Source organism: Diaporthe citri (genome assembly GCF_014595645.1).
Source record: "Diaporthe citri strain NFHF-8-4 chromosome Unknown scaffold_1, whole genome shotgun sequence".
NCBI lineage: Eukaryota > Fungi > Ascomycota > Sordariomycetes > Diaporthales > Diaporthaceae > Diaporthe > Diaporthe citri.
In genome coordinates, this window is record NW_025064846.1 from 6,987,891 (window position 1) to 7,001,886 (window position 13,996).

The 13,996-nt window shown below is 52.5% G+C and overlaps 6 protein-coding genes across 6 annotated transcripts; 2 read left to right on the top strand and 4 right to left on the bottom strand.

Annotated features, from left to right (window-relative positions):
- Positions 1-6: 6 nt before the first annotated feature.
- On the top strand, positions 7-1,813 carry INS49_001848 (uncharacterized protein; the record flags this gene model as incomplete). Its single annotated transcript, XM_043162669.1, has 2 exons — positions 7-543; positions 611-1,813. The coding sequence occupies 2 exons, from the start codon at positions 7-9 to the stop codon at positions 1,811-1,813; spliced, it is 1,740 nt and encodes a 579-aa protein (XP_043031175.1).
- A 484-nt stretch (positions 1,814-2,297) lies between these two features.
- On the top strand, positions 2,298-3,274 carry INS49_001849 (uncharacterized protein; the record flags this gene model as incomplete). The annotated part of the gene is made up of 4 exons (XM_043162670.1): positions 2,298-2,324; positions 2,382-2,762; positions 2,884-3,022; positions 3,087-3,274. The coding sequence occupies 4 exons, from the start codon at positions 2,298-2,300 to the stop codon at positions 3,272-3,274; spliced, it is 735 nt and encodes a 244-aa protein (XP_043031176.1).
- A 172-nt stretch (positions 3,275-3,446) lies between these two features.
- Positions 3,447-4,253, bottom strand: INS49_001850 (uncharacterized protein; the record flags this gene model as incomplete). Its single annotated transcript, XM_043162671.1, has 1 exon — positions 3,447-4,253. The coding sequence occupies one exon, from the start codon at positions 4,251-4,253 to the stop codon at positions 3,447-3,449; it is 807 nt and encodes a 268-aa protein (XP_043031177.1).
- A 644-nt stretch (positions 4,254-4,897) lies between these two features.
- INS49_001851 (uncharacterized protein) lies at positions 4,898-6,593 on the bottom strand (the record flags this gene model as incomplete). Its single annotated transcript, XM_043162672.1, has 2 exons — positions 4,898-5,436; positions 6,389-6,593. 2 exons carry the CDS (start codon positions 6,591-6,593, stop codon positions 4,898-4,900), a joined length of 744 nt encoding a protein of 247 aa, XP_043031178.1.
- Positions 6,594-8,216: 1,623 nt separating this feature from the next.
- Positions 8,217-9,314, bottom strand: INS49_001852 (uncharacterized protein; the record flags this gene model as incomplete). Its single annotated transcript, XM_043162673.1, has 1 exon — positions 8,217-9,314. One exon carries the CDS (start codon positions 9,312-9,314, stop codon positions 8,217-8,219), a length of 1,098 nt encoding a protein of 365 aa, XP_043031179.1.
- A 1,302-nt stretch (positions 9,315-10,616) lies between these two features.
- Positions 10,617-11,662, bottom strand: INS49_001853 (uncharacterized protein; the record flags this gene model as incomplete). Its single annotated transcript, XM_043162674.1, has 3 exons — positions 10,617-10,696; positions 10,801-11,153; positions 11,208-11,662. The coding sequence occupies 3 exons, from the start codon at positions 11,660-11,662 to the stop codon at positions 10,617-10,619; spliced, it is 888 nt and encodes a 295-aa protein (XP_043031180.1).
- Between the last annotated feature and the right edge of the window lie 2,334 nt (positions 11,663-13,996).

Below are 13,996 nucleotides of genomic sequence, written 5' to 3' on the forward strand. Positions count from 1 at the left end.
TATATCATGCAGATCGACGATGAGTGCGAGGAGGCGTCTCCTGATGACGACCTTTACATTTACCGCAGGCCTTTTAGTGTCTTCAGTTTGGGCAAAGGCCATGGTGGATCCACCAAGGCTAAACCGAGCCCGGCTGCAATAGACTGGACCGAAGGCGACGACGGTGACCGTATCGTGGCTCAGCATGTTCTCATGGCCGACACGAACACGACTCAAAGTTTAGACACCTCTAGTCTGGACATGCCGATGTCGCCATCAGCGCAACAGTCACTCGAGTTGATGTTGGAGCATGTACAGTGTGAATGGGGGCCGGCCTCACTTGCTTTTGCTGATGATCTCTGGGACTCGTCCGGAGATCTAGGAGGCGCTCATGAGGCCCTGGACGATGCCGTCATGCCGGCACTTCAAATGACAACATTCATGCCAGTCGCACCAGGTGATATCTTCGAGATGACGGCCCTCGAGCAACCCACAGCCGATCTCCTTCCGCCTCCATCATCTCCAGCGCCCCAAGGTATCAATAACAACATCCCTGAACATGCCGTATTCCTCCTCAAACACTATTCGACGACAGTTCTGAACTTGCTCACCCCCCTTTCGACAAACTAAGACACCATGGCACGTACTGTTCATACCCCACGTCAAAAACTGCCTCGCTGGTCTGACTCTTGGAGAGCAGCTTGATCACGCCAGCCTCAGCGCCTTCTATGGTACCCTAGCCATCAGCGCATTGAGCATCGGCGGTGTTTCCGAGAGCCAAATGTGGCTTCAGCAAGGCAGGGCATTCCAGCAGCTGGCCCGTGAGCACACTCGGGAAATGCTGAAGATGGCATACCAGCCCCCCAAAAGTGCCAAGTATAAATCCATTCTCATGGCGCTCATCACGATGGTGCAGGTGTCCATGTTCTCAGGAAATCGGGACCGGACGGAGTGCTATTTCCTAGAAGCAGAAAAGTTCATCCGTCTTAGGGGACTGAGCCGCAACAAGTCCCGGAAGGTCCGACTGCTTCATCACTGCTACGCTTTTGAGCGGATTTTGTATGAGAGCACGATCACGTCCGAGGTCAATTCCCGCCACCGTCTTCATGTCCGCGAGGCTGTCGAGTCAAGTGGGCTGGTCGTTGTCGGCCAAGACAGCATGCACTTCAGGCTCTCATCCTGGAAAGACATTCAAAAGGAGATGGCAAAGGTCAAGGGCCAATATGACGGGGAAAATGATCTTCATCTCGAGCGTCCTGGCGTCTGGTCTGCCACTCTGTACCCCGAGATATTCGGGATCCCGGAGCAGTGGATCTCAATCCTTTCGCTCGTAATACGACTGGGAAAGGAGAAGGATGCAGCCCAGATTGACCGGACAGAAAGTTCTCCTAGGTTGGGCGAATTTTTGAGCATGGCAAAAGGCCTGGAGGAGGTTATCAACCACCTTCCCTGGCCAGAACAGGTCGAAGACGGGCTGGACAGTCTCCTCGGCGCATGGCAGCAATCCCTAGCGATCTATTTTTATAGGAGGATTTACGATGTCGATGCGTCTCTTTTGCAGCAAAAGGTGGTCAAGGCGCGAGACTATATAATGTGTTACGAACCGATGGACCTGAGGCAGGTCTGCGCTTCTGCGAGGCTCATGTGGCCCGCATTTATCGCAGCTTGTGAAGCCGAGGGGTTCGAGCTACAGCAGTCGTTCGCCGACTGGCTCAGGTCCTCGTCGCGAGAAAGCGGGCTCCAGGTCTTTGAGGATACTCTGCGCGCTATAGAAAGATCTTGGCAGGACAGGACAAGCCTGGACGGCTCGTCGCACACGAATCATCCTGTGTAAGAAGTACTTGTACGATTGAGCTTGAGTTTGACTACATGCTATGCAAATTCTCCAATGGTGCCGCACAATGAATCAAATGCTCGTGCTGGCTGATAATTGTGAAAGCAGTTGCCCACCGGGTCTGCCCCTCAGATGCCAAGTTTGCTTCGACTCCGAGTCCATTGACCACGAGTCCTCATTCCATGATAGTGAGTTCTACTAGTCCAGTCCGGATTCGAGTTTCCCAGGCAAGATATGTGGTTGCATTAGTTGGCAGACAGACGCGGAGACTGCCGGGTCCGGGAACAGTTGCTACTTTCGGATCAAGCCCACTTCCTCCAACTCTGTTCCATGATCTGCTCGGCAATATCAACATGAGGTCGATATGAGCACCTGAGCATGATACATCTTCAAATATTTCCCGTCACTAATGTCCATGCACTTTGCAGCCGCTTTACCTTACTGTTTACTGCTCCAAATCCAGAAGAGCATTCTAAAATACACAATGGCATCGTCTTTCGATGGCAAGGTGGTAAGAACTGGGGATCCATATACATTTCACGCTTGATGACAACTAAGTTTCCGCCAGATTGCTATCACCGGAGCAGCATCCGGAATGGGGCTCGCCACGGCGCAACTTCTCTCGTCACGCGGTGCCATCATCTCTCTCGCCGACATCAACGAACATGGGTTGAAGACAGCGGTCCAGTCCTTGAAGTGTAGCGAGAAGCACATTTTCACTGTTGTCGACGTGCGCAGCAGCCAGTCAGTGGACGCGTGGGTCACTTCGACGGTGCAGAAACTCGGAAGACTGGATGGAGCCGTCAACATGGCAGGTGTAATTCCCCCTGCCACTCCAATCACCGAGGTGACGGACGACAATTGGAACTTTTCATTCGACGTCAATGCTCGGGGTGTCTTCTTCTGTGTGAGGGCCCAGCTGAGAGCGATGGGTGATGGAGCAAGCATTGTAGGTTGGCCCCAGAGCCAATCTGTCCTTCTTTACTATCAGACCCTCTGAGACTCTCGGATGTTGGCGAATCGGTTCTGAAATTATGAAACTCATGATGTAAGCTGACAATGACTTGAAGGTCTCCGCCGCGAGCACATTTGGCCAATTCGGTGCCGTAGGAAATGTAGCATACTGTGCCAGCAAAGCAGCCGTCATCGGCCTCACTAGGACAGCGGCCAAAGAGAATCAGAAGATCAGAGTCAATTGCGTATCACCAGGTAAATGAGCCCGTCTCACTTTTCACTTGGAGCGTACCCGGCCGGCTGACACGGTTTCCCACAGGTTCTGTCAACACGCCGATGTCACAGGGTGAAAACCCGGAAGATGTCAAGCGTGGCCTGCAGGTCACTGCACAGAAACGGAGAGCGGAGCCGATTGAGATTGCAAACGTCGTTGCGTTCTTGCTGAGTGATGAGGCTTCGTTCGTGACTGGGGCTGTCTATAATGTGGACGGCGGTTGGGTCTGCTAATTTGCCGAAGCGTCTTACAAAACTTACAATGGAAGCGCTAGATAGCTCTAGAATCTACAGTCATTTTCTGTGCTTACTATGAAAATGAGAAAGAGACTTGATAGCACCATACATGGCAGGGCAAGAACATTGTTCAATATCTAATGACCTTTATATTTGATAACCCGGCAATCTATCGCGAAGTATAGCCACCATCAACCGCAAGAGCAGAGCCAGTAACAAATGAGCTTCTCCCGCCGGCCAAGTACAGAACGCCATCCGCGATTTCAGAAGGGTTTCCCATACGCTGCATTGGAACAGCAGTCTCGATGCGCTCCTTCATTGCCTTGAGCACAGCCGGTGATTTGGTAGTCATCGGAGTCTCAGTGTACCCAGGACAAATTGCATTCACCCGAAGACCCTTGTTGGCGTAGTCCTCCGATGCCGTCCGCGTAAGACCGATGATAGCATGCTTGGACGTCGTGTAAGCCGTAGACAGAGTTATGCCGACCACGCCCTGGATCGAACTGAAGTTGACGATAGATCCTCGCTGGAGGGGCCTGCCGTCGACAGTTGAGATAATGGGTTCCTGCTTCAACATGATCTCCGCGGCTGCTCGGAGCACGAAGAAGGTGCCGTTGATGTTGATGTCCAGGACGCGCTGCCAGTCCTCCGTCTTGCAAAAAGCAGCCCCGCCCTCGTGCTTGAGCGCGATGCCCGCTGCGTTGACGACATAGTCGAGCCTGCCGAACTTCTGGGCCGCGTCTTTGACGGCGTGGTTGACTTGGTCCTCCTTCGAGACGTCGAGGGCGTATGTCTCGATCCGGAATGACTTGTTCTGGCTTTTCTCTCGGGCTTCACCCTCCACGGCGGCCAGGGCATCTGCGTTGAGGTCGAGTAGCGCCACTCCAGCTGAACCCTCTTTGGCGAACCCCAACGCGCATGCTCTTCCGATGCCTGATGCCGCGCCAGTTATCAATGCGAAGCCAGGGACCTCCATGTTGTTGAGCTTTTGGTGATATTTGATGATTCACTAATATTTAGAAGGTGCTGGGCAGATCTTGAAGGTGGCAATGCTGGTTAAGTGATACAGAATAATACCCAGGACCTCTCAAGGAGTAATATCCCATTGTCACACATATGTATTGCATCCCTACTATTGTATACTGCTGAATCGTTGTCTTCCTTCACCCGGAAACAATTGCTTGCCGCGTCAGGTGTACCTAGTGCAAAGGTGCTGCCGGATATCGGGCCCGCTCCCGTGGTACCAGGGGGGAGACCTTCCTAAAACGCCGGATTGTTCACGAGGATACACGTGAGCTCTTCACATGGCTTGCCCGTTTGCCTATCTCGGCGCAGACATGTCTATCCGCACAATGACGTACTAGGATGCAACCAGCTTGTTCGTTGATGCCCAAGTCAGTTCCGAGTAGCGGTGCTGGCCGAGGACAAGCCTGAGGTGCCGAAAGTCACACAGCAGCGCCTCCCGGCATCTCAACCAGCTGTATGTATCTGAGGGTTGTTGAAGGTTGGAAAATTCTTGTGATTCAGTACGTTCTGTCCCGGTAAGATGACAGCCAGCGTTACATTTGCCATCAATCTTGTGACGTCCGCATACCTCAACTAGATAACATGAGAACAAGTTCAAGGCTTCATGACCAAATCGAAAGACTCCCCAATCTGGGAAAAGATCAGACCCTTGTAGCCAGACTTCTTACACGCCTCAGTGCGCCTGCGGTACTCGATAACGCTGCCCGAGTACCTTGCGACGCTCCTGACCTGCTTTCCCTTCACATTCGTGTTCACCCCAGTCATCCAGCTGTCCACCTCGTTGATGAGAATTCCCGCCTTGCTGCACTCCACAACATGGTCCGTCCACTCGTCCGCGGCCTCCGTTGTGGCCTCGACGTACGAGTAGCCGTTGTCTTTGCAGTACTGCAAGGCGTCTGTGACAAAGCCAACAACATGCTCTATGCTCCGCGTGGCGTTGCCGAAAGGCTGGTGGGGGCCCAGAACAAGGAACGTGTTGGGCAACGCGGGCACCGTCACTCCAAGGAACGTGTTGGGCCTGTGATCCGGCCAGATGGCCCGCTGACCATCCTTGGTCTCGCTGGTAGCAATAAGCGGACGGCCGTCTTTGGCGTGCCAATCGATAGCGTTGAAAGCACCGGTGCCGGCGGCGGCTACGCTCCGCCCAGCGACAAGAAGAACGAAACAGAGCACAGCATTCTAGACACTCGAGAGCTCTAGAGTATTGGCAAACAAGCGATCTGTGGTTGTGCAAATCGAGCGATTCGGGCACTCGAATGATTCGAGCATTTCGAGCACCTGAGCGTTGTCAGATTCCGACAGACTCATCCTACAATCCAAGGACGACGCTAACCATGTTACCTTTTGTGGTTGTATTTCGCCAGCGGGATGTTAAGATTACTTTCGTGGCTATTCTTCGGAAGTTTATTAATCGCTTAAAAGAGCCATCCCTAAGCCCAGCTGCTATAAATATAGGCCCTTCCCTCGTCGATACTTTGGCTATGCCCATTAAGCCTTCGCGTAATACCTCGGCCCCGATTATTAAGAGCCCCGTTATGCTAAATAAAACTACATCTAACCTTACCATGGCCGGCAAATCCCTCGCGGAGATAACTTCGCGGAACGCAATAGCTCGGCACCTAAACACCATAAGGACGATTTCTATGGCGATCCTTAAGGACATTATGTCATAGGCTATATATATTGTTGCTTTCGTTCAAAACCCTGGCCCTGCTAAGTTAGAAAATGCCAACGCATTACCTGGCATCATTTAAGACTCTGGTCCTGTTAAGCTGGCAAAGGTCGACGCACTAGCTGGCGTCATTCAACACTCAAGACTCTGGCCCTGCGAATGCCAACGCACTGCCTGGCATTATTCAAGGAGCGGCAGCTGCAGTTTTGATGGAAAAGCATGATGGCTTCTCCGACCTGGATTCCAAACAACGGATTGCCTTTTTCGACGATATCTGCGCCCCGCAAGTATCTGAGCGATTCAAGCGCCGAATGCTTGAAGATTCATCAGAAGGGGCCATCGGCGGTTATGACAACAATTTTGCCTAGGACTCAGAGGTCTTCAGATGTGCAAGAGACCATGCCCTCCCCGACCTGGGAGTCTGGCCGGCTCCTCTGACCTCGATTTCAAGCAGCGGGCTGTATTTGTCGACAGGTTCTCCAGCTTGAACGTATCCGAGAGGTTGCAGTACAGGTCAAAGGAGAGGTACGCCAAGAGAGCACCATACGCAGCGCCGTCGGCCCAGGTAAACCGTTGAGAAGCTACTTTGCTTGGGTGTCCGCTACGCGGCCATGGCATCTTGATCACATGAGTTCTCACTGCCCACCCTCCTGGGGAATGAGCCTCCTGTACGGCAGCCTCCCACGTCTTCAAACATAAGGCTTCCTAGCCAGATTCAGTCGTTGGCCAAGGATAGACAGGCCAGGTCTTCCTCTCGGACAACACTTGCGGCACGGCATGCCTGCCTTTCCTTCCCCGTCCTACCACGGATCCTTGTGGCTGCTAAGCCACATATTACCAGCTCGAGCGTTCTCCAGGTGATGGTTTCATCCATGAAGCGATCACTAACATGCTCACCAGCACGGCGACGCTGTTATCCTTCTGATTCACTGAGGCCATCGAGGCCGAGCTCCTCGAGGAGGTCAAGCTTGTCGATCGTGTCTGCTGCTGCTGTTCCTCCTGACGAGGACGGGGTGGCTGACCCTTAGCTCACAGCGGTTCCCACTATCAGCAGCGCTCCACAAGAGGAATTCCAAGTACGGTCGACCACTGTGAGCCTTGGACTGCCTGACGGATACTGTGTTGTTCCAGGCAACAGTATCATTCCCGTCACCTGCCTTCCTCGTCAGCAGCACTCCACAGGAGGAAGTCCGAATGCGGTCGACCACTGTGAGCCTTGAACTGCCAGATGGACTCTCGGTATTGTTCCAGGCAACGGTATCATTCGCGTCACCCGTCTTCCTCGACCGAATGGCTGAGTATCCCGGCACTATTTACCTAGTTGCTAGACCTGCCACGAATGAGGATCAGATCATCCTCTGTCAACAAGGATCGCGTAGGGGATGTGAAGCGTCGTACAAAAGAATACGACGACTACCTTTCTGATCAAATCATCCTCTGTCAACAAGGATCGCGTAGGGGATGTGAAGCGTCGTACAAAAGAATACGACAACTACCTCTCCGAGGCCGATGGACTGATCCTGCAATTCAAGGACCACCTCTCCGAGGCCGATCAACTAATCCTGTAATCCAAGGACGACGCTGGCTGCATCACCTGGTTTGTGGTTATATTTCGCCAACGGGATGTTGTGGTTGCTTTTGTGGATGCTCTTTGAAGATTTGTTAATAATTTAAGGATGACGCTGGCTGTATCACCTGGTTTGTGGTTATATTTCGCCAGCGGGATGTCATGGTTGCTTTCGTGGATGCTCTTTGAAAATTCGTCAACTGCCAAAATAGCCATCCCCAAGCCCAGAGACCAGAAACACCAGCCCTCCCAATGTTAATACTTTATCTATGACTATTGAGTCTTTTCAACCTGCATTTCATCGCGTGAAATGAACAGCCAAGACATTGCCACAGCAGCCAGGTGTTCCTGCCTCCTCGCGCCACCAGCGTCTGTGGGCGGCTGTCGGGCGTGTCTGCGCAAGCAATGCGTGTGCTGACCCGCAGTAGCGATGATTAGTAAGTCGGAATGGTAAAATGAGGTCGTGATGCTGATGACTAGGTTAGTTATTGCCTTGTAAATAAATCCGTTACCTAGTGAATGCTTAAGTTGGTAACAAACCGCGGCAGATATAAAGGTTGTTATTAGGAGATGCCTCTTTATATTCATCATTAATCTGCATGATATACCTAAATACTAACTTTAACGGGATGCTAATAGTTAACCACTTATTCATGGCCTGGCGCTCTTGCTCGCTAAGCATAAACTGCCGGAAGCGGAGGCGGCCACCTGCAGAGGCGCCATTTATTAAATGCTTTGAAGTAGCCACTGTTGAGCGGCACTCGTCGAGTCCCAAACCCATGGGTGGGAATGAGGTTGTCGGCCGTCTCCGGGTCCTTGACTATTCCCCTGATCTTCCCGGCTATGAATTCTGAGTACAGCCTGTTGGCTTCGCGATCGTTGTATGTGTCACTGAAGACGCCCAGCCACTTGCCAAACCCTGGCTCAGCGTAGAGTTTTTCGTAGTGGGCCAGACGCTCATCCTGGCTGATCTCCACGGATTTGCGAGGGTCGGCTTGGTGCAGGAATCCTGAAGACGTCTGGGCACATCTGTCGAATGTTTCATCGTACTGACTCCTGTATTGCTCCATTTGCCCAGGAGTAATTTCGGCGTTGCGCAAGGGAGCAGACCAATTGGCGGTTCGTTGGAAGACGGTAAGGGAGCGGATGCCTGGCTCCTGAGATATGGCTGTAATAGTCTGAATTCCAGTTGCGCCAGTGCCGATCACGCCGACGCGCTTGCCCTCAAGATCGCGGCTCATGTCAAAATCTTTCGGCCAACGCGACGTGTGGTAGGCCTGCCCCTTGAAGTCTTCGAGGCCGGGTATCGCAGGCCAGGTTGGCGCCGAGAGAAACCCTAGGCAGCTCACGAAGAAGCGAGTCTTGTAGCAAGCTCCCGCTTCATCCACAAAGGACCACGTATGGTCTTGGTCTTGCCAGTGAGCTGAAGTGATGCGCGTATCGAACTGTATGTCCTTGTACAGGTCGTGTTTCTTGGCAATGCTTTTGATGTATTCTTGCATCTCTGCCTGTGAAGAAAACGTGTCCTTCCACTCCCATTGCTGCAGAAACTCCTTGTCGAAAGAGTATCCGTAGGAAATAGACTCCGTGTCGAGTCTGCAGCCAGGGTACCGGTTCCAATGCCAGACGCCACCCACGTCGCTGGCAGCCTCTATGACTTTGACATTCCATGTAGGGAAGCGTTCGCGGACATGGTGGAGGCTGCAAATACCAGAAAGCCCAGCTCCGATGATGAGAACATCGTACGTGGGCTCGACACTTAGAGATTCCATGGTTTCCGAAGTCCAGTGTATTGCAGTGAAGTGAAAAAGAGTAATGATTTAAGCTTTGTTGTATGAACGGTGCTAGTTATTAAACAGTGACAGACGTGCGCGGAACAGTTGGCGCAACTGCTGGATGCCTAATTCTCCGGATTTATCAAGTATGGCAACCAAGTATACTTGTGGTATGGCCGCCAGTCACTGCAAGGTCTCTGCTGACGTTGCCGGTGACCGGGACGGAAAGTTAGGAAACCAATGCCATGGACGTCTCCGGTCACGCAAGACTTTGCATGCGCTCACAGTACGTATCTGGATGCGACAATCTCTACAAGTTCAACTGGGTTGCTTGAAAGTTGCAGTATCCGTAGTACGGAAACGCTGCAACCCCGTTTGAATGCACGCCCACCTTAGTCTGTGCCAGGGGAAACTTTCCAAATCCGCTTTTAAGGCTTCCAGACGAAGCCCAAGCCCACGTCACACACCCGCCACCTCAGATACAACCAAGCAACACGTTTATCGTTATCTGGTAACACACCAGATGATGCCGTGAATTTTGCCTCTGCATTAGCCAGCCTCTTCAAGCAACGTTCCCCGCCCTACCCAAAGTCCCCACAGGGGGGGGGGGGCAAGAAAACAACAAAACAAAAAAAGAACACAGAGTTCTGAATTATTATTGTCAATCTAGAAGTCTCCACCCTTTCTGAAAAACATGTGGATGAAATTAGATCGCAAATAGCGTGAACTTCATGGAGCGTGTGGAATGATCTCTAACTATTCCCCCTGTACATGTGCTCATGCCTGACATCACCTGACAACCTCAGGGAACGGATGGAGGAGGATGCTAATCTAAGTATCAAGCTTTCAAATCCGTCTACATACTGCACGAACCTTAAGTTGGGTGTCGTACAAAGCGCCATGAATGCAACACAGTCCACGTGCACATTTTACTCTTCCAGCCTAATTCAGCGCATACATACTTTGGATTTGTTCAATTCGGAATTCAAGTTCGTCTCTGTGGCGGTCATACATTCACTCTTGCTCCCCTATTATGTCTTCAAATGCAGAACTGACAACTTATGTCCTAGAACCCCATTGCAGGGAAAAGTCATTTTCAATCGATCGATTCGCTACACAGGCGCAATCTCGAGCAATTTATTGCCTGGATTCGATGCGTCTCAGCACGGATGGAAAGAAAGAAACCCGCCCCTCGCCATATTCACACGGGTGAATATTGATAGATATATACAAAGAATTCAAGAAGATCCGTAATATCGGGGAAATCGAAACTTCTCCCGTTACCCTTCCTTGACGAGCCTAGGCGTTGTAGACGGCGATGTACTCTGCCTGCAACGTGCCCCCACTGACAGTATTGGCCAGCGGAGTGGCGCTGCCGTCTAGTATCTGTTAGTCACCTGCTGCGGATCCCAAAGTGATACATTCTGGAACATTCTAAAGCACAAAGATCGGGGATGTGTAGCAGGAGAAGAATGGCACTCACAGTTGTTATTCGGGAATGCACCGCCGATGGCGAGGTTGAGCAAAACGAAGTGAGGGTTGTGGACAGCCTGGGCCCAGGTGTCGGCGGGCAGGTCGGTCTCCACAATCTGCCAGAAAAGAGTGCCGTCGACGAACCACCGCACGGCCTCGAGCTCCTGGGTGCGGTCGACCTCGAGGGTGTAGGTGTGGAAGTTGCCCTGGCACGGGCTGCCCGGGCACTCGCGCGAGCCCACAAGGCCGTCAGTCTCTCGACATGGGCCATTCGGGTTTACTCCGCAGTGCATTACTCCCCAGACGCGGTTGATGGCGTTGACGTTCTCCATGATGTCAAACTCTCCGACAGAGGGCCAATTCCTACAGGAGTGTGAGTTTTCGTGCTCGCTGGCGATATATCTGTGTAGGACTTACTGGTAGTTGCCCCGGTACGCACTTCCCAGGGTCCAAAATGCCGGCCAGTATCCGATGCCGTTGCTGCCAACATTGGGCAGGTTGAGGCTCGCCTGGATCCTCATCTTACCCCCGGCACGCGCAACGAAGTCGTTGCGCTGTGTCTCGATACGGGCAGAGGTCCAAGCACCGGACGAGCTCTTGATTGCGGTAATTTGGAGCGCCCCATTCCCGTTGAGCTTCAGATTGTTCGTGCTGCTGGTATAAGTCTGGATTTCTCCTGTACCCCAGTTGGATGGGCCACCCGGGTAAGAGGTACCGGTGTCGATGATCCAGTTTGATGTGCTGGGAAGACTGTTGGCGGAACCAATGAAGTCGTCACCCCAGGTCAGCGTAAATCCTGAGATGCTGGGAATAGCAGCCTGGATGACTGGCAGGCCGGCGATGGCCGTGGCGAGGACGTTGCGAATACCCATCTTGATTTAGGGACAGTGGTGGCAAGGTCGTCACAGTGATGTATACAGTTGACGACGGGGGATGCAAGTATATACAAAGACAAAGAATGTAAAAGGAGGGAGTGTGATCAGTGGTTGAGAATCAGGCCGCCTTGGATCCCCATGAAGCCAGAGCTGGCCTGGTTATATATTCTTTTCAAGTCCTTCCTGCATCTCCATTGTTGATGCCGTCGACTCATGAGACCCACAACAAGTCGGCCTACTGACAGAATATTATCAGGCGCCTCCTGACAAGACCTTACCCACTCCGGTGTTCACACCATGCGCTTTGTCTCCCGGACATGGCACGCTGCACGGGCATCAAAACGGCCCGTTTATGATAGGCTCCAAGGCGGATAGATTGGGTCCAAGAGCGTGTGGTCTCAGCCTATTGCCAAGACTTCATCAATCTTGTGAGTACGGTTGCGAGACAGGTCAAATCTTGGTAGACTAGTGGAATGGGCAAAACTATCGTGGCCTGGGCCGCCCAGGAATCTGGAGAAGAATGTGCTGAGCCTTGTGATATTTGCCCTCAGGGGTGGTCACCCGCGGATGGTCGCGTGGGGTAAGCTTATCCTGCCGATTGGAGACTTTGTGGGCCCACCAGCATGGCGGCGGCTGCGAACGGGACGAACTGTCCAGGGATGTCATGAATGCAGCAGCTCTGTTGGCTAATGATCATTTTCTGGGGTTGCATCCACCAGGCATGTCAGCCGGGTGGCATGGTCTGGGGCATCAGGAACGGCGACTTGGCCTACCGAAGCGTCCACGGGGATATAGTGCGTTGGCTTCAAGTTGATGATCAAGGGTGTCTCTGGAAGAGAGCCTAGAATGCAACGGTCCGTTGGATACTGTGTATGCCCCAAGCATAAGCAAAAGATTGGGAAGGATTGCCTGGCAAAGTGTGCCTCCGTCACAGGCACGGTTGGACTTTTGTGTGTTCCCGAAACAGCTTAAAATATGTATGTACATAGATCAAAGTCTTTAGGACCGCGTCTTTGTCGCATCGTGTGTTCAGGCACCGGGCATATTCGAGGTCTAGCATTCCGCGGTGTGACTCGGGACTCATGTTCTGGCCAAGTCGTTTTATCCGCTTCCTCTAGTGCGGCCCCCAGTCATCGTCAAAGCTTTGCGCTATCCATCTCCCCACGGGGTAGAGCCGAGCGACACACTGAGCATTCTGTGATTTGACGATGCCGGGAGCAGATGCAACCTTCCTCTCTTGACATCTTCCCGTGGCGCTTCGATATTCGGCCCTCATTCCGGATTTTCGGGAAAAGTTCTTCAAACGGTCTAGTACCACTTAGCAGCCGACATGGCGAACACCTCGATGAGATTGGCGACCGGCACCAAGCACCGAGAGGACAGAATAGGAAAGCAGGAATCGGCCCGTTCAGGTCGGTGCCATCATAGACATTTTGAAAACATAGTTATTGACATGAAACAAATAACCGTAGGGTCTTCAAAGTCAGGCCTTCCTTGGCGGCCGAGGGAGGTAGCAACGAGTAGGTGCTAGGCGCCCTTCGCGAGCCCGCTGAACAGGGTCATATACTCGTTTGTCACGATGTGCATGGTCCATTGGTGGTCCAAGCAACATGGTGGAAGCGTAACACAATTCCGTTACAACGCTGCTCATCAACCCCGCTGTAGAATCTGAAGATATAGGCGATTTAGGTGTGATACGGAGTGGGCCAGCTCCGTGAGGGCATGGCTTCTCACCAGCTCACTCGGCAGCGGGCACATGAGTCGCGACTTGCTGTGCTCTCGGGCCTTGTCGCTGAAGCAAAAGCCAGGAAAATAGAACTGAGCAAGGACTACATTTCTGCCGCTTGTCACTGGCACCAGCAACAAATGATGAGCAGTAGAGCCTAATAAGCATTCAGAGGTGCCAGAACTACCGACATCAAGTTAAAGTTTCCGGTCTGGATGCGACGAGACGTGCTTAGGCGCGCGTTAGTAAGGTTGATAATCAGGAACAGGGTAGGAATGAGCTGAACCCCACGCTTTACGGCTCCGGTCGGTCCGTGGCTCTTCAATCGAGCTCACTTCCCTGCCTCGCTCGGATTTCCAGTCTCCGGAATTCTTGCCCCACCACCGGGGTCGAGACTGTGCCGCCGGCAAGCAACATGTGTGGTCATGTGTACCCAAAACGCTTGCACTGGTCAAAGTCGCGAACAAGCGGCCCAAGATTCATCATTTCCTCCGAAATACCCCAGGTATCTATTGGCATATCGTAGATACTACAGAAAAGGCTAGACCACTGCTGAGTAATCCAGGAAAGCAGGTGTCGAGTGAAGTGGCAAGTTCCGGGCTCAC